Source organism: Oncorhynchus tshawytscha, linkage group LG05, assembly GCF_018296145.1.
Source record: "Oncorhynchus tshawytscha isolate Ot180627B linkage group LG05, Otsh_v2.0, whole genome shotgun sequence".
Lineage (NCBI taxonomy): Eukaryota > Metazoa > Chordata > Actinopteri > Salmoniformes > Salmonidae > Oncorhynchus > Oncorhynchus tshawytscha.
Genome location: NC_056433.1, coordinates 50684169 through 50707617, shown reverse-complemented (window position 1 = coordinate 50707617; position 23449 = coordinate 50684169). Strand labels below are relative to the sequence as shown.

General features: G+C 42.1%; 1 protein-coding gene across 2 annotated transcripts in view; it reads left to right on the top strand.

Moving 5' to 3' along the window:
* Window positions 1-23209, top strand: part of LOC112250774 (ceramide synthase 1) — a 41747-nt gene extending 18538 nt beyond the window's left edge. The window contains exons 1-7 of one of the 2 annotated variants that reach the window (XM_042322052.1): window positions 10751-11260; window positions 11680-11839; window positions 14983-15163; window positions 15589-15750; window positions 18671-18818; window positions 20716-20882; window positions 22168-23209. In XM_042322052.1, coding sequence (XP_042177986.1) covers window positions 11159-11260; window positions 11680-11839; window positions 14983-15163; window positions 15589-15750; window positions 18671-18818; window positions 20716-20882; window positions 22168-22210 — 963 coding nt within the window. In that variant the 5' untranslated portion in view covers window positions 10751-11158 and the 3' untranslated portion in view covers window positions 22211-23209. Of the gene's footprint in view, window positions 1-10750; window positions 11261-11679; window positions 11840-14982; window positions 15164-15588; window positions 15751-18670; window positions 18819-20715; window positions 20883-22167 lie in introns of those variants that run through there. The other variant, XM_024421192.2, reaches the window with a different exon arrangement.
* The last annotated feature ends 240 nt before the right edge of the window (window positions 23210-23449 follow it).

Here is a 23449-nt window from a genome sequence, read left to right as displayed (position 1 = left end):
CAGTCCTGTAGATTAGCATCTGCTTCATCTGACCACTTTTTTATAGACTGAGTCAATGGTGCTTCCTGCTTTAATTCTAGCTTCTAAGCAGGAATCAGAAGGATAGAGATATGGTCAGATTTGCCAAATGGAGGGCGAGGGAGAGCTTTGTACACTTCTCTGTGTGTGGAGTAGAGGTGGTCTAGATTTTTTATTTTACCTCTGGTTGTACATTTAACATGTTGATAGAAATTTGGTAAAACTGTTTAAGTTTCCTTGCATTAAAGTCACGGCCACTAGGAACGCTGCCTCTCGATGAACATTTTTCAGGTTATGGTGGAATACAGCTCATTCAGTGCGTATTTAGTTCCAACCTCGCTCTGTGGTGGTATATAGACAGCTACGAAAAAACAGATAAACTCTCTGGGTAAATAGTGAGTTCTGTGTTTCAGTATGATATGTTGGATGAAGGAATAAAGACAGACACCAATGTCAAGTTCAATAGCCTTGTTCAAGCATTGTACAAATCCCTACATGCAAAGTCCGACTTGTCGATTACCTATCAACTAGACTCCGTAACAGTCTGCAGCTTATCATAAGATACTCCACCTCAGGCGAGCCAAACTTTGAGACTTCCGTAGATATCGTGCACCAACTGTTTACATAAATGCATAGGCCCCCGCCCTGTGTTTTACCAGAGGCTGCTGTTCTGTCTTGCCGATAGAGTGTACAACCCGCCAGCTCTATGTTCTTAGGGTTGTCGTTCATCCACGACTCAGTGAAGCATAAAATATTACAGTTTGTAATGTCCCGTTGGTAGGATATCAGTGCTTTCAGCTCATCCCATTTATTTTCTAGTGTTTGAACGTTAGCTAGCAGAACGGAGGGCAAGGGCAGATTAGCCACTCGTCGCCTGGTCCTTACAAAGAACCCTGATCTTTTGCCTCGAAATCTAAGTTTTCTCCTCCAGCGACTCACTGGAATCGAGGCCTGGTCGGGTGTCAACAGTGTATCCCTCGCGACTCATTGAAGAAAAACTCTTCGTCCAGTTTGAGGTGAGCAATCCCAGTTCTGATGTTTAGAAGCTCCTATCGGTCATAGGAGAAGGTAGCAGCAACATTATGTACAAAACAAGTTATGAACCAGGCGAAAAAACAAACAAAATAGCGAAAAAACAAACAAAATAGCATGATTGGTTGAGGGCCATCATCTCAATTCCAGACACAAATGACAGAACACCTCACTCAACCTAGCAGAGCTTCTTAGGCTGTTTTCATGTTATCCAGAGCGTAACTGTTACATTGGCAACAATTTAATTACGTTTTTTTGCCGACGTTTGCTGATACCATCCATATTCAACGGGTGTTGAGCGTTCATAAATGCATTAGTTATTCTGCGCTCTGGCACACTCCCGACGTAAATATGCAACTAGAATGGGTTGTTAGTATGACTAGGATTGTGCCTTTGGCTTCTTGACAATGAAAGAAAGTTCATATGAAAACCAGTAGAACAGGAGAGAAGTGCTGTGAAACTTTTTGGGTGGCAAGCCTAGCAGCTATTAAGTGCTTCATGCTGTTTCTCTCTCTCCCAGTGCTGCCCCTACAGCCTGCGTCTGTGTTGCCTAGCAACGAATCTACGCTCTATTTTGGTCGTGGCTCGCTCTATAATCTCACTGTACATGACTATTTTCGGCAAGCCTAAAAAATAAGTGCTGCTCATCGATAACTGCCGTCCAGTTTGTCTTCTTATAATGACTGTAAGATAATAGCCTTACTACTTGCAAAAATAATTAAAGATGTCCTGGATGCAATCATTGATGAAACACAGTCTTGCTTTATGAGGAACAGACATATTTCTAACCATGTCAGACTAGTATTAGACATTCTTGACTACTCAGACCTAATATCCGAGGATAGCTTCATATTATTTATAGATTTTTATAAAGCATTTGACACAGTAGAGCATCAGTTCCTCTTCCACTCCCTTGAGAGACTTGGCTTTGGGGATTTTTTCTGTAAGGATATTAAGACTCTAAAAAAATGGTAACAGCTCTATCAAATTGAAATATGGCACCTCACCTAGATTTGAGTTAATAAGAGGAATTAGGCAAGGTTGTCCTATCTCTCCGTACCTGTTTTTATTAATCACCCAACTTCTTACACATTCTTTAAATAATAGTCCTGTTCAAGCAATTTCCAAATCTGGTAAAGAAATTATTATAAGCCAGCTGGCTGACGATACTACACTTTTTCTGAAAGATGCTAACCAAATTTCCATATCGATCAATGTGATACAGTCTTTTTCCAAAGTATCTGGTCTATCTTAACATTAATAAATGTGAACTCATGGCTGTTAAAGATTGTGTGACACCTTCATATTATGATATTCCAGTAAAAGATGAACTTACATATTCAGGCATAACCATTACAAAGGATCAGAAGTCTAGAGGCTTACCAAATTTGAACCCTCTTATTAAAAAAACCCAGAAGAAGCTAAATCAATGGCTACAGAGGGACTTATCTTTAAAGGAACAGTCCTAATAACCAGGGCTGAAGGTATCTCTAGACTAACATAAGGTGCTCTATATTTTATATCTTGACAGTAAAATAAGGAGATAGACCAGATGCTTTCCAACTTTCTGTGGAGAAACCGTACCCATTACATTAGGAAAACTGTTGTAATGGGAATGGTGGGCTGAATTTTCTGGACTTTACTACCCTAAATAATACTTTTAAGATCAATTGGATAAAACAATTCCTAAGAAGACCCACTTCTATGTGGAATTTTATTCCTCATCATGTCTTCTCTACTTTTGGTGGCCTTAACTTCATGTTGGTTTGCAATTATAATATTGACAAAGTTCCAGTGAAACTTTCTGCTTGTCATCGGCAGGTTTTCTTGTCATGGTCCTTAATTTATAAGCATAATTTTTCTCCACACAGATATTATATATGGAATAATCGGGATATATTGTATAAAAATACTTCTTTGTTTTTAGAATATTTGTTCCGAAATAATATCCTATTGGTGAGCCAACTGGTAAATGCAGAGGGTCTTTTACTCAGTTATAAGGAATTCTTGTCACTTTACAAGGTCCCTGTAACACCTAAAGATTTTGCAATTGTTTAGATGCCATTCCCTCAGGTGTTGCTTTATTATTCAAAGTTTGGATGTTGCCACACACATCTACTTGTTAACAAAATTAAGGAAGTTTCCTTTAAAATTATTCATACATATCATCCCGCCGACCACTATATGAAGAAGTTTAAGGAAAACATCAACTGAAATTGCTCCTTTTGTAATGACCACCCAGAAACAGTGTTGCATCTTTTTTGGCATTGTATTCATGTAAGGAATCTGTGGCAAGACATCAGTAGATTTATAATTGAACACATTTATGAAGATCTTACACTATTGTGGAGAGATGTACTGCTTGGATTCTTTACCTATGATAGAAATAAGCTGAAATATTTTTATGTAATTAATTATTATTCTTTTGGCCAAATTTCATATTCACAAATGTACATTTACAATTTAAAAAACACATTTTCCTACCTTACAAAAATAAATTGAACTTATTTTAAGACAATTAAATACTCTACTAACAAAAAAGCTGTTAGCATTATAAGTGTATGTCCCTTAAGGTCCTTGTGTAATGTGATTTTGTACCCCCTAGCCCAATTGTCCATTTTATATAATTTATATATACTTGTGTCCACACATGTACTTCCTGTGTTGATTTGTTGTTAATAAAAAATTAAAAAATTAAAAGACTATTTTCGGCAAAATATGAATTCCGGTCAACCAAGACACAGTTCCTATTTTATGACTGATGAGATTTGTTAAATTCTGACACCAATTTAATCCCACAAAATTATCCAAATTTACCTATAGACTGATAAGCATGACGGTGAAATGTATTTTCTGCAGAAAATAGTTAACCGTTAACATCCCTACTCTCTCTCTGTCACTCCATGGTTATCTTTTGAACTGGGCTCATGACACGAGCGCTTCCTGCCAGGGGCGGTACAGCCCTCATCTATTACTGTGACTGAGCCAGTGGGAAAGACAAGATACTTTTTTTCACCTGAAAAGAACTACAGCAGCAGAGGACATCAACAGCTATCAGAAAATGCTTGTATTTTTGTATTTTGTTGTTCTTTAATGCTAGGTCGTATGACCACAGATCACAAGCTGGCTGTAAACAATTGCCAATATTGTTAACATAAAACATGATCATAAATAAAGCTGTTATGTTACTGTATAGATGAGCACTGTCCATCCCCTGGATAAATCTTTGACAAGATGGAGAAGAATGACTCAGAGCTGGGGGTTCAGGGCGGTCAGTTGACAATACAAAGTGCTATCCTCCACAAACAAGTAAAAATGTAGGCCTAGTAGTTGGCCCTACTACTGGGCCCTCAATACGCAGACTCATTTCAGTGTGAGAAACTAAAGTTAGGCTACCTCTTGAATGCCCTTCAATTGAAAATGTATGGAAGGAAACATTTCCCATGAAACAAGGACATTACAAAATGACAGTGATGAATTGAAATGATCCAAAGATGAAGTCTCAGCGGTATCAGTGACACTGAGTGGACCGACTTCTCTCCAGAGGAGCAAACGATTAGTAGCCAGGACAAACGTATATTCACGATTTCATCATTATCATAAAAATCTGTAAATTATAGCACGTTTTGGGGCTTATTCAATAGTTTTTTACTGATAAGGTAGAATTCCAAAGAAAAATAATGTTAAAAGGTCAATTTTATATTCTTTAAACATAAATACAAAATAATTGTCATGGCAATTTGATTTATGGCCAAGTGTCAAAACACCCGTTTTAAATGTCCAAATTCATAATCAGTATGCCAAAATAAGTTGTGATATTTTGAAGACCAGTACATAAAATTTACTACGTACACACACATAGTCAGTCACTCTTGTGTTCAGATTAACTTTTATTTTGCTAAATTAGTACCTTCTAAAGTGCACATGCACCAATATTTACCAAGCGGTCACTCAAGACTGGAATTGATTAGCTTGTTCTATGGAAATCAGAAGTGCACGCAAATTAATCACTCACATCGATATTGTATTGAAATGAATGAAACTGGGACAATAACCGCAGCGACATGTACCATTTGTGCTCTTCTAACAGACAAACCTCAATGGACTTGGGTATACTACATATATCTGTCGATAGATGTCTACCTGTCGTAGCCCTTTATCAATTTACAGAGCCAACATTTCCATGTGGGGCCCATATGGGTTAATGAAGGGCTGTTCCACAGGCCCCATGAGGGAAACTTTGTGGTGCACCGGTCTAAGGCAATGCATCTCAGTGCAAGAGGCATCATTACAGTACCTGGTTCAAATCCAGGCTGTATCACATCTGGCTGTGATTGGGAGTCCCGTAGGGTGGCGCACAATTAGCCCAGCGTTGTCTGGATTTGGCCGAAGTAGGCCATTATTGTAAATAATTTGTTCTGAACAAAATACTACAATAAATACTTTTCGGGAAATCTGTGTTGAGTAACTTTTTCTCCATCACCTCAACACGCTGGATAGTATTCATAATGAAGTCAGCCCCCTTGGGTAGTGCTGCTGTCGCTGTGTTACCACTTTCAGGTCCTGACTCTTCATCCATGTCTGAGTCCATCTGCAGATCAAACATCTCCTGTCTTTTTAAGTTTGATCCAGGCCTTTTCATAGGTAGCTTTGAAAATAAAATATTTTTAAAGTATTTAGGCTACTGATCTAGTGCAACATTTAAGTCTTTATCATCTAAATGGCCATCTTAGCTGGAACCTAGATAGGTTCACCTTTTGGGCCAGACATGGACAAACCCAAGTGGGCTACAAAATCAGGTATGGCTGTGTTTACACAGGCAGCCCAATTTTGAGTCAAGTTTCTAATTTTTGTTTTGTTTACATTTTTTAAACGAAACTACCACTATAAAATAAAGTTTTTTATCAATTCCACAAATTTTTCAAAAAAGTCCTTATAGGTTCTACTCAAAAAAGACTTAAAGAATAAATTCCCAAAATACTGTATTACTGCATGTGAATTGCAAATAATTTCTCAAGCGAATCCTGATCAATTCGTCAATATTCTACAACCAAAATGGCAGCATTTAACACAGTCCCTCTCCTCGCCCCAACCAGGGACCCTCTGCACACATCAACCAGTCACTCACGAAGCATCGTTACCCATCGCTCCACAAAAGCCACGGCCCTTGCAGAGCAAGGGGAACAACTACTTCTAGGTCTCAGAGCGAGTGACGTCACCGATCGAAACGATATTAGCGCGCACCACCGCTAACTAGCTAGCCATTTCACATCGGCCACACAAACAAGGCTTGAAACTTGGACCGAGTAGGCCAACAACCGATAAATACAGCGAGGGCCGTATAATTAGCTATTGATTAATTTATCTTCAAAGAACGACAAAATCAACTTCCAAACACAAGTGTTTCCTTTACTACTAACGCAAGCTTGTTCAACAAGCAAACCATTTTGCTAACGTTAGCTCCAATGCAAAACAAGCTAGCTATCTCACCAACATTAGCTAGATAGCTCAACAAGGCTGGCTATATTTTGTGCGTGACTTACACGGCTAACTAGCTAGCTAACTCGACAACATATGTCCTATTGCTCAACAGCAAGTCAAGGTCTAGTTTGTTCATTAAGCGGCTAGATAACAAGGAAAATCTTTGGGTAAATGTGACACCTCTGTGGAAGGAGAGACTGAAAAATGTCAGTAGGATTCTTCTGAGATGTCCTCAGCAATTGTTTTCTGTGCTAGGCTTCATTTGGAACATTTTGGGATTGGCTGTTCTCATTTCCAAAATTGGTAAAGGGCCCAATTGAGACCCATGTTATAGCCCACATGCCCAACTGTGCAAAAAATACCACACATTTGTGAATCGTTGCATTAATCAAGTGTGCAACATTATGTGCAATATGGTTTAGATGAGAAGCTCCTGTATAGTTTGAATTGCTATCCTTATTTTGTCTATATACTATGGTATTTACGGTATGCTAATAGGTGCACACACACATGATGCAGTAATGTGGCTTTGGACACACCACATCCAAGGCTAAAGTAAGTGTAGTGTAAACAGAAAAGGTGCAAATCTGATGTTGAAGAGAGAGATCTTACTACATACACATATTTTACTAATGTAAATCCACCCTTAATCTCACACCTAAAGGCAATTAGGTCAATGAGAACAGGTAATATCCTCTCTCAGGTTGAGAGCTGTTGTTGCCTACTCAGCACAACACACCCACACACACACCACAGAGAGCGAGAGGAAGAGAGAGATACTCAGCATATCTCCCACAAGTGTATTCTGTTTGTCTGTTCTCTCGTTTATGGTTTGTTTTGTATCATGTGTATGTATGCTGTGATTATGGTGTGTATTGTGTCTTGTGTGCATGGAGTGTGCGTGTATAATGTTTCTCGGGAATGTACAGGCTATGTAGGGTAAGTGTACCTATTAAGCTCACCAAAATCTAAGTTTACACATTTCTAACCTAAATTATACTCTAACCTATACTCTAACCTTTCAAATGGTCAAATAAATATCATCAAGAAATAATGATTTTAATTCAAAAACATGCATGTCACAATTATCGGCAGCCCTGTATTTAGTACTTTGTGCACCCTCCCTTTGGGAAGATAACAGATAACAGGAGTTGTCTCCTATAATGATGAGGTGGGAGAACACAGCAAGGGATTTGAAACCATTCCTCCATACAGAACTGTAGTTTTTGTGTGTTTTTAATCAATTTAAATTCCGACAAAAAACACACTTATGTTCATTGAAAATTAGGGATATCAACACACAATCCCCATGTGTTTCAATGCAAACCGGGCTTAATTGGAGCATGCGGGGCTTAATTGGAACAGCAGCGATTTATGGTGAAAAGACAGAATAGCAACGTCTACTCATATAATATTTAGAAACAAATGGTTTGGGGTATAAATATGCAAAATGGACTGCAATATTATGCGAAGTTAGTATTGATCATATTGAACAATATTTATTCATTGATATTTACATTCTGTATAGAGGTGGTGTGTTTTGTGCTGCTGTACTCTTTAAGCCCACCTGAGAAAAATGTTGAATTTACAAAAATGGCATCTAAAGTTGAAGTCAGAAGTTTACATACACTTAGGTTGGAGTCATTAAAACTCGTTTTTCAACCACTCCACACATTTCTTGTTCACAAACTATAGTTTTGGCAAGTTGGTTAGGACATCTACTTTGTGCATGACACAAGTACTTTTTCCAATAATTGTTTACAGACAGATCATTTCACTTATAATTCACTGTATCACAATTCCAGTGTGTCAGAAGTTTACATATACTAAGTTTACTGTGCCTTTAAACAGCTTGGAAAATTCCAGAAAATGATGTCATGGCTTTAGAAGCTTCTGATAGGCTAATTTACATAATTTGAGTCAATTGGAGGTGTACCTGTGGATGTATTTCAAGACCTACCTTCAAACTCAGTGCCTCTTTACTTGACATCATTGGAAAATCAAAAGAAATCAGAAAAACAATTATAGACCTCCTCAAGTCTGGTTCATCCTTGAGAGAAATTTCCAAAAGCCTGAAGGTACCATGTTCATCTGTACAAACAATAGTACGCAAGTATAAACATCATGGGACCACGCAGCCGTCATACCGCTCAGGAAGGAGACGCGTTCTGTCTCCTACAGATGAACGTACTTTGGTCCGAAAAGTGCAAATCAATCCCAGAACAACAGCAAAGGACCTTGTGAAGATGCTGGAGGAAACGGGTTCAAAAGTATCTATACCCACAAGTAAAAGAAGTCTTATATCGACATAACCTGAAAGGCGGCACAGCCAGGAAGAAGGCACTGCTCCAAAACCACCGTAAAAAAAGCCACGGTTTGCAACTGCACATGGGGACAAAGATTGTACTTTTTGGAGAAATATCCTCTGGTCTGATTAAATAAAAAATATAACTGTTTGTCCATAATGACCATAGTTATGTTTGGAGGAAAAAGGGGGAGGCTTGCAAGCCTAAGAACACCATCCCAACCGTGAAGCACGGGGGTGGTAGCATCATGTTGTGGAGGTGCTTTGCTGCAGGAGGGACTGGTGCACTTCACAAAATAGATAGAACAACAAAGTCAAGGAATTGGAGTGGCCGTCACAAAGCCCTGACCTTGATCCTATAGAATATTTGTGGGCAGAACTGAAAAAGGGTGTGTGAGCAAGGAGGCCTACAAACCTGACTCAGTTACACCAGCTCTGTCAGGAGGAATGGGCCAAAATTCACCAAACCTATTGTGGAAAGCTACTCGAAACGTTTGACCCAAGTTAAATAATTTAAAGGCGATGCTACCAAATACTAATTGAGTGTATGTCAACTTCTGGCCCACTGGGAATGTGATGAAAGAAATAAAAGCTGAAATAAATAATTCTCTCTACTATTATTCTGACATTTCACATTCTTAAAATAAAGTAGTGATCCTAACTTACCTAAGACTGGGAATTTTTACTTTGATTAAATGTCAGGAATTGTGAAAAACTGAGTTTAAAAGTATTTGGCTAAGGTGTATGTAAACTTCCAACTTCAACTGTATGTATAACAATGCAAGGTTCATTTAACAATAAAATAAGACTAAATGCATTTAAAATTGTAAGCATGTTCATGCCTGAAATCTATAATCTTGTTGTAGATCACCAAGTTATGATGCTACTGTGTGACTGTGACACCAAGGCACGACTGCTAGCATGAAATTTTCCATTGGTAAGAAATAGTAATTAATGCAACAAAGTAAGCTATCATGTGCATATATCAGCACATTAACCTCTTAATTTTACAGAAAGTATAATTACTTATCTGAGAAGGTACTAAAAATTAAATGTTTTTTTATAGATTTGAAATGGGCCACTAGTGGGAACTTACACAGAACTGTCAAAAACAATAATAGAATCAAACTGTTATGGATAGAACAACCAGATTAATTAGTTGAATGCAAAGATGGAAGTGTGTTTAATGGGTATGTGGGCTTAATAGTTACGCTTACGCTTTTTGTGTTTAAGTGTGTCCTTTGTAATGGAATACACTACATGACCAAAACTGCTCTTCAAACATCTCATTCCAAAATTATGGGCATTAATATGGTGTTGGTCCACCCTTTGCTGCTATATAAGCCTTTCTACTAGATGTTGGAACATTGCTGCGGGGATTTGCGTCCACATACTTTTCTATATATAGTGTATGTGGGGCGGCAGGGTAGCCTAGTGGTTAGAGCGTTGGACTAATAACCGGAAGGTTGCAAGTTCAAACCCCTGAGCTGACAAATCTGTCGTTCTGCCCCTGAACCCACTGTTCCTAGGCTGTCATTGAAAATAAGAATTTGTTCTTAACTGACTTGCCTAGTTAAATAAAGGTAAAAAAATGTGCACCAGCTATGCTGTGTGTTAACAGCACCAGACTCGCTCTGGTCTGTGTGGTCTGTGTGGTCTGTGTGGTCTGTGTGGTCTGTGTGGTCTGTGTGGCATGGGTTGATGATAAGGCCTGATTGTGTGGCAGTCACACTAGCCTCGGAGCAGACAGGTTCACCTTGGAGTAGATGACTGGTGGGTTTGAGGAGGGTGAATGCACTGATAGCAGGCCTCTTTAAATAAATGTTATGGGGATGGAGGGATGTGGAGGTCTGAGGCACGCAGGGGATATCCTGCTGTCTGCGGCATACATGACTCACTAAACACATGCTGCGCAGACCTATCAGGGGTGAGAATATAGGTCACGTGACACAGCATGCAGTGTGTCGCTCTGGCAGCGTGATCACATAGGACCTCTCTCGGTCTTCCTCTTTCGTTCTTGCTCGCTCTGTCTCTCTCTTTCTTTCTCTTTCCAGCTCGTCACTGTCCCTGCAAATCTGGGACATCGGATAAAGAGGGAATGGAGAAAGATAGAAAGAGAACTAGTCCCTCCTTGCTGCACTAAGCACACTGGCACGATGGAGGACCAAGGCCTGTTCCTGGGCCTGCTGCTAACTAGTGACAAGTGATTGAGATGTATCAGCAAATGGACCCCTTTCACTTGTTTATCTCTGGTTACACTGGAGCCGGAGGTGTGCTCGGCATGGGCCGGCTGGTCGCCTAGAGAGGCACAGCTCCTCTGTCATGGGGAAAGATAAGGAGCGGGGGTTTGGTTTCTCATCTGGCACGACGGCCAACGGATCGTCTTTGAGCCCAGCGGCTAGGGTTCCTCTGGCCCTGTGGAAGGTCTGGTTTATCAGGAGGAAGGGGGGAGAGAGGGGTTACTGTTAAGCTACGGCGTGGCTCTCTGGGAATGGGCCCCTTCTCTGTCGAAGAGGTTATCAGTTCACAGACAAGACCAACACACACAAACACACATCACTTCAGGAAGTATCTTGCTGACTTCCTGTATTTTCTGTTGGTTTAACAAGCCATAAATAGACATGGGGTGATTTGCACAAGAAGACACGTTTCTGCTAAATAATGTGTTTGCACCCACCATGTGATTCACGGCTGCAAAACAGCCCCATTGACTTTATCAATGTGTCCACATAATGCATAACACCAATACATACATAACATTCCATTGAGTGTGATCTGAAAGCGGAGTGTCCCCACTCACACATTTGAACAATGGCCAAGTGTCCTGTGATTGTGTGTTGCAGCCGTTTGCACAACGGTGTTGTCTCCAGCCCAAAGATACTGCCAAGATGCCAGAGAGCGCGTGGAAGCTGGTCTTCTACACCATGTCCTGGTCCTACAGCACCTACCTGCTCTTCTTCACCAACTACACCTTCTTCCACGACCCGCCCTCCGCATTCTATGGTAAGACGTAGTACATGAAACCAGGTTAATAAAAAAGAAAGCTGTGCACTTGATGTATTGGTAGAAGGTCTGCACTCTTCCAAGTTACATCCCTTCTTCCACGAATAACTCCAGTTAATTAACGATAGCAAACTCAAGAACTAATGCTTAAGGAACTGTAACCAAAGCATTGCAACCTTCAAAGCATTGTCCTATAGAACCCTCCAGATGCTTATTTTACAAGTATTCAAATAGAAGCCACATTTGTGTTTTATATTTGCATTTTGTGTCTGAACTGACCATATGGCGTGTCTCTACTCTCTAACCATTGCCCTGAACAATCCGCCTTCATTCTTTTATCTATAATTTATGGCACTCCTTCCTTCCGATTCCATCAGACTTTCAGGTGTCAGTCGGTGCTTGGGTTCGTTTCTATCTCCCTTTCCTCGATTGAGGCGATCCGTTGTTCTTTTAAAGGCCCTCCACTTTTCTAATAGCTGTCACGCACATTGAGAGTAGTCATTCAGCCTGCTCAGGCTAATGTGGCTCTGCTTTTAGTTCTCCGAGAGAGCGAGACTTTAGCTCTTGTAGAAAGAGAGAGAGGGGAAGGGGGAGAGAGAGAGGCTCCTATTCCTGAAGCACTCTAATATCTCTTGCCACCATGTTTTCAATGTTTAATGATGGAACTTCCGATCAATAAACATTACGGCCTGTAACCTCATCTCATGGAGTCAAAAGATGCCCCAATCTTTCCGAGAAAAAGTTTCCGTTTACAATACCCTTAAGGCCTTCAGGGAGCGATGATGATGATGATGGCCCCTGGTCCTCACATGCCTGGAAAACCTGACACCCTTGCAGCTCCCACCTCAGGTAGGAAGTCACCTAGTATATCTCTGGAAGTCACCTAGTATAACCAAACAGAACAGATGCCCCCTTCAGAACCAAAAACAAACACTTCTTGTAAACTTCTACTAGTTAGATTGTATTTACAGCACCAGTCAAAAGTTTGGACTCACGTTCTCATTCAAGGGTTTTTCTTTATTTTTACTATTTTCTACATTGTAGAATAATAGTGAAGACATCAAAACTATGAAATGACACATATGGAATCATGTAGTAACCAAAAAAAGTGTTAAACAAATCAAAATATGTTTTATATTTGTGATTCTTCAAAGTAGCCACCCTTTGCCTTTTTGTACAGTCCTGGCATTCTCTCAACCAGCTTCACCTGGAATGATTTTCCAACTGTCTTGAAGGAGTTCCCACATATGCTGAGCACTTGTTGGCTGCTTTTCCTTCACTCTACGGTCCAACTCATCCCAAACTACAGTGGGGCAAAAAAGTATTTAGTCAGCCACCAATTGTGCAAGTTCTCCCACTTCCTGGTGTCCTTTGACAGCTCTTTGGTCTTGGCCATAGTGGAGTTTGGAGTGTGACTGTTTGAGGTTGTGGACAGGTGTCGTTTATACTGATAACAAGTTCAAACAGGTGCCATTAATACAGGTAACGAGTGGAGGACAGAGGAGCCTCTTAAAGAAGAAGTTACAGGTCTGTGAGAGGTCTTGTTTGTAGGTGACCAAATACTTATTTTCCACCATAATTTGCAAATAAATTCATTAAAAATTCTACAATGTGATTTTCTGGATTTTTTTCTTCTCATTTTGTCTGTCATAGTTGAAGTGTACATATGATGAAAATCACAGGTCTCTCTCATCTTTTTAAGTGGGAGAACTTGCACAATTGGTAGCTGACTAAATACTTTTTTGCCCCACTGTATCTCAATTGGGTTGAGGTTGGGTGATTGTGGAGGCCAGGTCAACTGATGCAACACTCCATCACTCTCCTTCTAGGTCAAATAGCCCTTACACATCCTGGAGGTGTGTTGGGTCATTGTCATGTTGAAAAACAAATGGCAGTCTCATTAAGCGCAAACCAGATGGGATGGTGTATCGCTGCAGAATGCTGTGGTAGCCATGCTGGTTAAGTGTGCCTTGAATTCTAAATAAATCACAGTGTCAGCAGCAAAGCACCATCACACCTCCTCCTCCATGCTTCACAGTGGGAACCACACATGCGGAGATAATCCGTTCACCTACTTTGCGCAGTTGGAACCAAAAATCTCAAATTTGGACTCATCAGACCAAAGTACAGACTTCCATCGGTCTAATGTCCATTGCTTGTGTTTCTTGGCCCAAGCAAGTCTCTTGTTCTTATTAGTGTCCTTTAGTAGTGGTTTCTTTTCAGCAATTCAACCACGAAGGCCTGATTTACAGTCTCCTCTGAATAGTTGATGTTGAGATGTGTCTGTTACTTGAACTCTGTGAAGCATTTATTTGGGCTACAATCTGAGGCTGGTAACTCTAATGAACTTATCCTCTGCAGCAGAGGTAACTCTGGGTCTTCCTTTCCTGTGGCGGTCCTCATGACAGCCAGTTTCATCATAGCGCTTGATGTTTTTTGCGACCGCACTTGAAGGAACTTTCAAAGTTCTTGACATTTTCCAGATTGACTGACCTTCATGTCTTAAGGTAATGATGGACTGTCATTTCTCTTTACTTATTTGAGCTGTTCTTGCCATAATATGGACATGGTATTTTACCAAATAGGGCTATCATCTGTATACCACCCCTACCTTGTCAAAGAAAATTAATCTGGTTGAGAGTATGCAAAGCTGTCATCAAGGCAAAGAAAGGGTAGCTAGTTTGAAGAATCTCAAATATATTTTGATTTGTTTAACACTTTTTTTGGTTACTACATGATTCCATATGTGTTATTTCATAGTTTTGATGTCTTCACTATTATTCTACAATGTAGGAAATGGTAAAACATTAAGAAGAATCCTTGAATGAGTAGTAGGTGTGTCCAAACTTTTGATTCTATGATTGTGTGTGTGTGTGTGTGTGTCGATGGGTGGGTGGGTGCATATGTATGTGTACATGTTTGCCAGTGTGCTAATTGTGTTAGTCTGTGCCAGCATGCATGTTTGTGTGTGAGCGAGCATGTTTTTGTCTGTGCCAGTGTGCATATTCATGTCAGAGTGTGTGTGTCAACATGCACATGTTGGTGCTTATACATTATGTGTGTGTTGGTTCCTATGTAGTTCCTCCAGGCCTCTCCTCTAACCCTCAGTGTCTCTCGCTCTCTATGTCTTCTCCCCCTTCCAGACTGGAAGAGTGGCATGACGGTACCCACGGACATCGCCATCGCCTACCTGATCCAGGGCAGTTTCTACGGACACTCCATCTATGCCACGGTCTACATGGATGACTGGAGGAAGGATTCTACCGTCATGGTGGTGCACCACGTTGTCACTCTGGCCCTCATCACCTTCTCCTACGCTTTCAGGTAGCTAACCACACCCTGCCTGGTGGCCCCAAGTTTGGGAAACGCTGCCGTCATGTCATGCTGTGTAATCTTACTGCCTGTCATATAAAATGTATTGAATACTGGCAAAATTTCCACGTAGCAATAGTTGTAAATGATAGATGTAGGTCAAGGTTTATTTTTATGTTATGTCAATTCGTGGAATCGGAACAGTGATTTGTCATAGTGTAAAAAGGCTCTAGGTTATTTGATGTTCCGTGTTATTTGATGACCGTTAGACTGTTCCTCTGTTTCAAACTGTATTTGTTTTAAAGTCAGTCAGTGTCATTGACTAAGTCTCACCCCCTGGCTGTCACATTGTATCGTCTAGCTATCCGTACAGCTGTGTTCCTGGCTAATATTGTTTGTGTACCGATGTTGTGCTCCCCACTGCTCTCTCCTCTCAGATTCCACAACATTGGGTTACTGGTGCTGTTCCTCCACGACATCAATGATATCCAGCTGGAGTTCACCAAGCTCAACGTCTACTTCAAGACCCGGGGAGGGGACTACTACCTCATCCACGACATCTTGTCCAACATGGGCTCTGTCAGCTTCAGCATCACCTGGTGAGGAGAGAGAAGACACACTCAGACAAGCACACACGCATGCATGAAAAAATACTACAGTTTACCATAGAATACAACAGTACTGTAACGGTTTTCTAGTGGTGATGAAGGAGAGTCGGACCAAACTGCAGCGTGTCGATTGAGATTCATGTTTAATCAAATAAAGAAACACGAATACTACACAAAACAATAAACGTAATCGAAACCGAAACAGCCTATCTAGTGCAAACTAACCGAGAGTACACATAGGACACTAAGGACAATCACCCACGACAAACTCAAAGAATATGGCTGCCTAAATATGGTTCCCAATCAGAGACAACGATAAGCACCTGCCTCTGATTGAGAACCACTCCAGACAGCCATAGACTTTGCTAGACAACCCACTAAGCTACAATCCCAATACCACCACCAAAACCCCAAGACAAACACACCACAATTACAAAAACCCCATGACACACCCTGGCCTGACCAAATACATAAAGATAAACACAAAATACTTTGACCAGGGCGTGACAGAACCCCCCCCCCCCTAAAGTGCGGACTCCCGAACGCACCTCAAAACAATAGGGAGGGTCCGGGTGGGCGTCTGTCCATGGTGGCGGCTCCGGCGCGGGACGTGGACCCCACTCATTTAATGTCTTAGTCCCCTCTCCCTTCGTCCCTGGATAGTCCACCCTCGCTGCCGACCATGGCCTAGTAGTCCTCACCCAGAACCCCACTGGACTGAGGAGCAGATCGGGACTGAAGGACAGCTCGGGACTGAGGCAGCTCGGGACTGAGGGGAAGCTCGGGAGTGAGAGGAAGCTCGGGAGTGAGAGGAAGCTCGGGAGTGAGAGGAAGCTCGGGAGTGAGAGGAAGCTCAGGAGTGAGAGGAAGCTCAGGCAGGTAGATAGATCTACCAGCTCCTGGCTGGCTGGTGGTTTCAGCAGATCCTGGCTGACTGGCAGATCCTGGCTGACTGGCAGATCCTGGCTGACTGGCAGATCTGGAAGATCCTGGCTGACTGGCAGATCTGGAAGAGTCTGGTTGACTGGCAGATCTGGAAGAGTCTGGTTGACTGGCAGATCTGGACGAGTCTGGTTGACTGGCAGATCTGGACGAGTCTGGTTGACTGGCAGATCTGGAAGAGTCTGGTTGACTGGCAGATCTGGAAGAGTCTGGTTGACTGGCAGATCTGGAAGAGTCTGGTTGACTGGCAGATCTGGAAGAGTCTGGTTGACTGGCAGATCTGGAAGAGTCTGGTTGACTGGCAGATCTGGAAGAGTCTGGTTGACTGGCAGATCTGGCGGCGCTGGGCAGACTGGCGGCGCTGGGCAGACTGGCGGCGCTGGGCAGACTGGCGGCGCTGGGCAGACTGGCGGCGCTGGGCAGACTGATCATACAGTGAAGCGTGGTGGCAGGATCATACAGTGAAGCGTGGTGGCAGGATCATACAGTGAAGCGTGGTGGTAGGATCATACAGTGAAGCGTGGTGGCAGGATCATACTGTGAAGCGTGGTGGTAGGATCATACAGTGAAGCGTGGTGGTAGGATCATACAGTGAAGCGTGGTGGCAGGATCATACAGTGAAGCGTGGTGGCAGGATCATACAGTGAAGCGTGGTGGCAGGATCATACAGTGAAGCGTGGTGGCAGGATCATACAGTGAAGCGTGGTGGCAGGATCATACAGTGAAGCGTGGTGGCAGGATCATACAGTGAAGCGTGGTGGTAGGATCATACAGTGAAGCGTGGTGGCAGGATCATACTGTGAAGCGTGGTGGTAGGATCATACAGTGAAGCGTGGTGGTAGGATCATACAGTGAAGCGTGGTGGTAGGATCATACAGTGAAGCGTGGTGGCAGGATCATACTGTGGGGATGTTTTTCAGCGGCAGGGACTGGGAGACTAATCATGGTCTAACTGGTAGAAGTTTGTTTCTCTTTGCTTTTTTGAGCTGTTCGTGCCATAATATCCCGAATATCCATGATTACAGTTCGACTGTAATAACAGCACCAGTCAAAAGTTTGGACACCTTCTCATTCAAGGGTTTTTCTTTATTTGTACTATTTTCTACATTGTAGAATAGTAGTGAAGACATCAAAACTATGAAATCAATATGGAATTATGTACAGTAGTATCCAAAAAAGTGTTAAACAAATCAAAATATATTTGTGATTTGATTTGATCGAGGGAAAGATGAACGGAGCAAAGTACAGAGAAAATCCTTGATGAAAACCTGCTCCAGAGTGCTCAGACTGGGGAAAAGGTTCACCTTCCAACAGGACAATGACCCTAAGCACACAGCCAAGACAACGCAGGAGTGGCTTCGGGACAAGTCTCTGAATGTCCTTGAGTGGGCCAGCCAGAGCCCGGACTTGAACCCGATCTAACATCTCTGGAGAGACCTGAAAATAGCTGTGCAGTGACGCTACCCATCCAACCTGACAGAGCTTGAGAGGATCCGCAGAGAAGAATGGGAGAAACTCCCCATATACAGGTGTGCCAAGCTTGTAACGTCATACCCAAGAAGGCTCAAGGCTGTAATCGCTGCCAAAGGTGCTTCAACAAAGGGTCTGAATACTTATGTAAATGTGATATTTCAGTATTATTATTTTTTTAATACATTTAAAAAAAATGTTAACCTGTTTTTGCTTTGTCATTATGGGTTATTGTGTGTAGATTGATAACGGGGGAAAAAACAATTTAATCAATTTTAGAATAAGGCTGTCACTAAATGTGGAAAGGGTCTAGGGGTCTGAATACTTTCCGAATGCACTGTATACCATAGTAAACTATATAATTTTTTTATGTGGGACGCACACACACACACACCTGTCCTGAGAGGTCACAAGGGTGTTTGAAGCCCTGGACAATGCTCGTCTTTGTCCCCTAAAGCATCAGAGTAATACAGCTCCTCTGTGTCCCCCCTCTGTGCAGGTTTTGGTTCCGTCTCTACTGGTTCCCTCTGAAGGTTCTGTACGCCACCTGTGTGTCCAGCCTCCAGTCCGTCCCAAACATACCCTTCTATTTCTTCTTCAACAGCCTCCTCTTGACACTCCTCTGCATGAATATCTACTGGTTTTTGGCAAGTATTGGACCTCCGTCTGCAGCAGGTCACAGGTCACATGCTGTACTGAAGCTCATTGATCAGATGCTTGGTTAAACAAGCCTAATCTAATTCAGAGAGGGTGTTCACTCACAGATCTACAGTGAGGGAAAAAAGTATTTGATCCCCTGCTGATTTTTCACGTTTGCCCACTGACAAAGAAATGATCAGTCTATAATTTTAATGGTAGGTTAATTTGAACAGTGAGAGACAGAATAACAACAACAAAATCCAGAAAAACGCATGTCAAAAATGTTATAAATTGATTTTCATTTTAATGAGGGAAATAAGTATTTGACCCCCTCTTAATTAGAAAGATTTCTGTCTCCCAGGTGTCTTTTATACAGGTAATGAGCTGAGATTAGGAGCACACTCTTAAAGGGAGTGCTCCTAATATCAGTTTGTCACCTGTATAAAAGACACCTGTCCACAGAAGCAATCAATCAATCAGATTCCAAACTCTCCACCATGGCCAAGACCAAAGAGCTCTCCAAGGATGTCAGGGACAAGATTGTAGACCTACACAAGGCTGGAATGTGCTACAAGACCATCGGCAAGCGGCTTGGTGAGAAGGTGACAACAGTTGCTGCGATTATTCGCAAATGGAAGAAACACAAAAGAACTGTCAATCTCCCTCGGCCTGGGGCTCCATGCAAGATCTCACCTTGTGGAGTTGCAATGATCATGAGAACGGTGAGGAATCAGCCCAGAACTACACGGGAGGATCTTGTCAATGACCTCAAGGCAGCTGGGACAATAAGAAAACCAAGAAAACAATTGGTAACACACTACGCCGTGAAGGACTGAAATCCTGCAGCGCCCGCAAGGTCCCCCTGCTCAAGAAAGCACATATACATGCCCGTCTGAAGTTTGCCAATGAACATCTGACTGATTCAGAGGACAACTGGGTGAAAGTGTTGTGGTCAGATGAGACCAAAATGGAGCTTTTGGCATCAACTCAACTCGCCGTGTTTGGAGGAGGAGGAATGCTGCCTATGACCCCAAGAACACCATCCCCACCGTCAAACATGGAGGTGGAAACATTATGCTTTGGGGATGTTTTTCTGCTAAGGGGACAGGACAACTTCACCGCATCAAAGAGACGATGGACAGGGCCATGTACCGTCAAATCTTGGGTGAGAACCTCCTTCCCTCAGCCAGGGCATTGAAAATGGGTCGTGGATGGGTATTCCAGCATGACAATGACCCAAAACACAAACAAAGGAGTGGCTCAAGAAGAAGCACATTAAGGTCCTGGAGTGGCCTAGCCAGTCTCCAGACCTTAATCCCATAGAAAGTCTGTGGAGGGAGCTGAAGGTTCGAGTTGCCAAACGAGTTGCCAAACGTCAGTCTCAAAACCTTAATGACTTGGAGAAGATCTGCAAAGAGGAGTGGAACAAAATCCCTCCTGAGATGTGTGCAAACCTGGTGGCCAACTACAAGAAATGTCTGACCTCTGTGATTGCCAACAAGGGTTTTGCCACCAAGTCATGTTTTGCAGAGGGGTCAAATACTTATTTCCCTCATTAAAATGCAAATCAATTTCTAACATTTTTGACATGCGTTTTTCTGGATTTTTGTTGTTGATATTCTGTCTCTCACTGTTCAAAAAAACCTACCATTAAAATTATAGACGGATCATTTCTTTGTCAGTGAGCAAACGTACAAAATCAGCAGGGGATCAAATACTTTTTTCCCTCACTGTATGTTCCCAAGAGGTGAATGGCATGACAGTTATATGACCATTGCCTGTTCTTCTTTGTTCCTATTAGACTCTGTCAGGGGTTGATACAAGCATTAGAACAAAACTGTACTGTGACATCCAACCTCTCTCCCTTCTTTAACCCCTGATCCCCCCCCTTCTCTCTGCCCACAGTTCATAGTGGCGTTTGTAGCGAAGGTCCTGACAGGGCAGATGAAGGATGTGAAAGACCTGAGGGAGTATGAGGGTGAGGAGGGAGCTCAGAGGGCTGCAGCCCTGCTCGCGGCCCAGCAGCGGCTGCAGAGTGAAGATGCAGGACATCTCAACAACTCTGCTGAAGGGTGAGGAAACACAAAGTTACACACACTACTTTACCATGTTGCATTCAACCGGTGTATATGAATCACCAGATTGTGTGTATTATAGTATACATTACCATGAATGTTTTACTGTACTGAAGTAATGTCACAATCATACACTATACAGAAACTTCATCTCCAGAGGAGATGATCATTTCAAAAACATCCAGAGAGGTCAGGCAAACATTAAGAGTGAATGGCCCCTTGGCCTCAGATGACTCAGTAAATGAAATGACAATTCATTGAACCCCATGTGTGTCCATAGCCATCCCAAACCACAGTGCCTAATCCCTACTGATTTACCAAAGCAAACCACACCAAGCCAAAAATCCTCTGCTGAGCCAGCCCTCACAACAACCGCTTAATCCCACTCTTTACTACAGCCCGGTCCAACCCAAAAAAACAGTTTAATCTCTTCCCCTCGCCCCGGTCCCTTCGTATATGGATTCTGCACCATATAAGGGCAAGAGGCTAGGGGAAGGAAGTACGGGTTGTTGGACTAGCTCGACCTGTATACTTAGAAAAAAGGTTCCAAAGGGTTTTACCTGGAACCATAAATTGTTCTTCAAAGGGTTCTCCTATGCGGACAGCCGAAGAACCCTTTTCGAGTGTAGACAACCATTCATCACGCTGTAAACCTCATGCCTAAAACAAACCCTTTCCAAGCAACCCCTACGCCCTTCAGTGCATGCAGATCTGAAATAGCCAGCTACAGTATGTGTGGTCAATATGGCAGACTACAGTCGGGAAAAAAAGTGTCTGCTTTTGTAATGAACGAGCCCCATGCAAAGATGAACATTGCTGTTCTGGTACATCCTTGGGTGTAGCGGTCCTCTTTCTTCTTCTTGGGATTCTACTCAACATTCTTATTGCCATCCACCACACCGATGTTAAATCTTATATCACACCATGCTCCAGTGAGCTCTCCCCTTGAGGAAGTGCCTCTGCTATGACGTGACACACATGGATCTGTTCCCAGTCCTCTTGTAACCCCAGTAACCTGTGCTCTGTCAGACCGCCCAGTATGACGTCAGAGCTGCAGCGAGTAGCCTTGTCTTTTGTAACACACAGATAGACAGGATCAAAGCGCTGTACTTATTGAGGTGTGATTACGCGGTTACAGCCTGACCCACCCCTTATCTGGCGCCCTTGAACACCGGTGATATCCTTTTGGTTTTACCATGCGTATAAATAGCGGATCACCTTTCCGCTGGCTGACAGTTGGTCCTTTTTTTTTCTTCTTCTCTCCTCTCCTTTCTTCTCACAGGAAACACGTGCAGAACGGGATCACCAAGGAGAAGCATCTGTAGAGGCCTCTCTAGTTCCACCTTCTGGCACGACCTAGATTGTTTCAGACTTAGCTCTAAGTGACCCTCGGGGTCTCGCGAAAAGGATGAAAAAACAATTGATCATTTTTATTTCTGTTTTTTTTTTTTCCCATCGTGTTCTATAGATTTTTTTATTTTATTATATCGCTGTGAATGTTATTTAAGGTGACATTTGTCTTATATTAACATTACGTTTGAAGAAGAAAAAAATGTGAGTTTCGGGAATGTTCTCTCGTGTAGCCTACCAGGACGTTTAGAATTAGTGTCATCGCTAACGAACACTCACCAGACGAGGTTAAGCTAGTGATGTTTAGGTATCTAGTCTAGACCTATACAAACTAGATAACGTGCACACGTTAGAGGACTAAAGCGCTCACACAGTATCCATGTCAAAGGTCATCTCTAGTATAGAGAGACCTGTCTTTTTAAAGAGCATTCCTCTTAGAAGCGTAGTGGCTAATTTAGTTTTTACCTCCTCTTATCCCAGGAGTGAAGGCTAAAATACTAAAGGGAAGTATTACATCTTGTCACTACCGCGGGTGTGAGAGAGTGCATGTAATTGGCTGGCTTTGTTTTACCAACGTGTATTGATTTTCATATCATTGCACAGGTCGATACTGAACACAGCCATTACCACAGCCTGACCTGCATTATTTGAAGAGCCACGTCAGTGTAGTATTGATGTCTTGCAAATGTGAATTACTCGTGTTCAGATCTTTAAAGGAAACATAAACCTTTCAACTTTTTTTTGTTTTTTTGCCGTCGATAAATACACATAAGAAATATTGCTTGCATTCCTGTATCGAAAATGTATTGTCACATTTTCTGTTTTTATAGCATCTGTTGTTGCACTGAAATGAAGGCATACAAGCTAATAGCTGGTTAATGACAGCTGATATACACTACCAGTCAAAAGTTTGGACACACTTACACATTCCAGGTTTTTTCTTTTCTTTTTTCTTTCTACATTGTAAAATCATAGTGAACACATCAAAACTATGAAATAACAGATGGAATCATGTAGTAACCAAATAAGTGTTAAAAATATTTTATATTTGAGATTCTTTAAAGTAGCCACCCTTTGCCTTGATGACAGTTTTGCACACTATTGGCATTCTCTCAACCAGCTTCATGAGGTAGTCACCTGAAATGCATCTCAATTAACAGGTGTGCCTTGTTAAAAGTACATTTGTGGAATTTCTTTCCTCCTTAATGCATTTG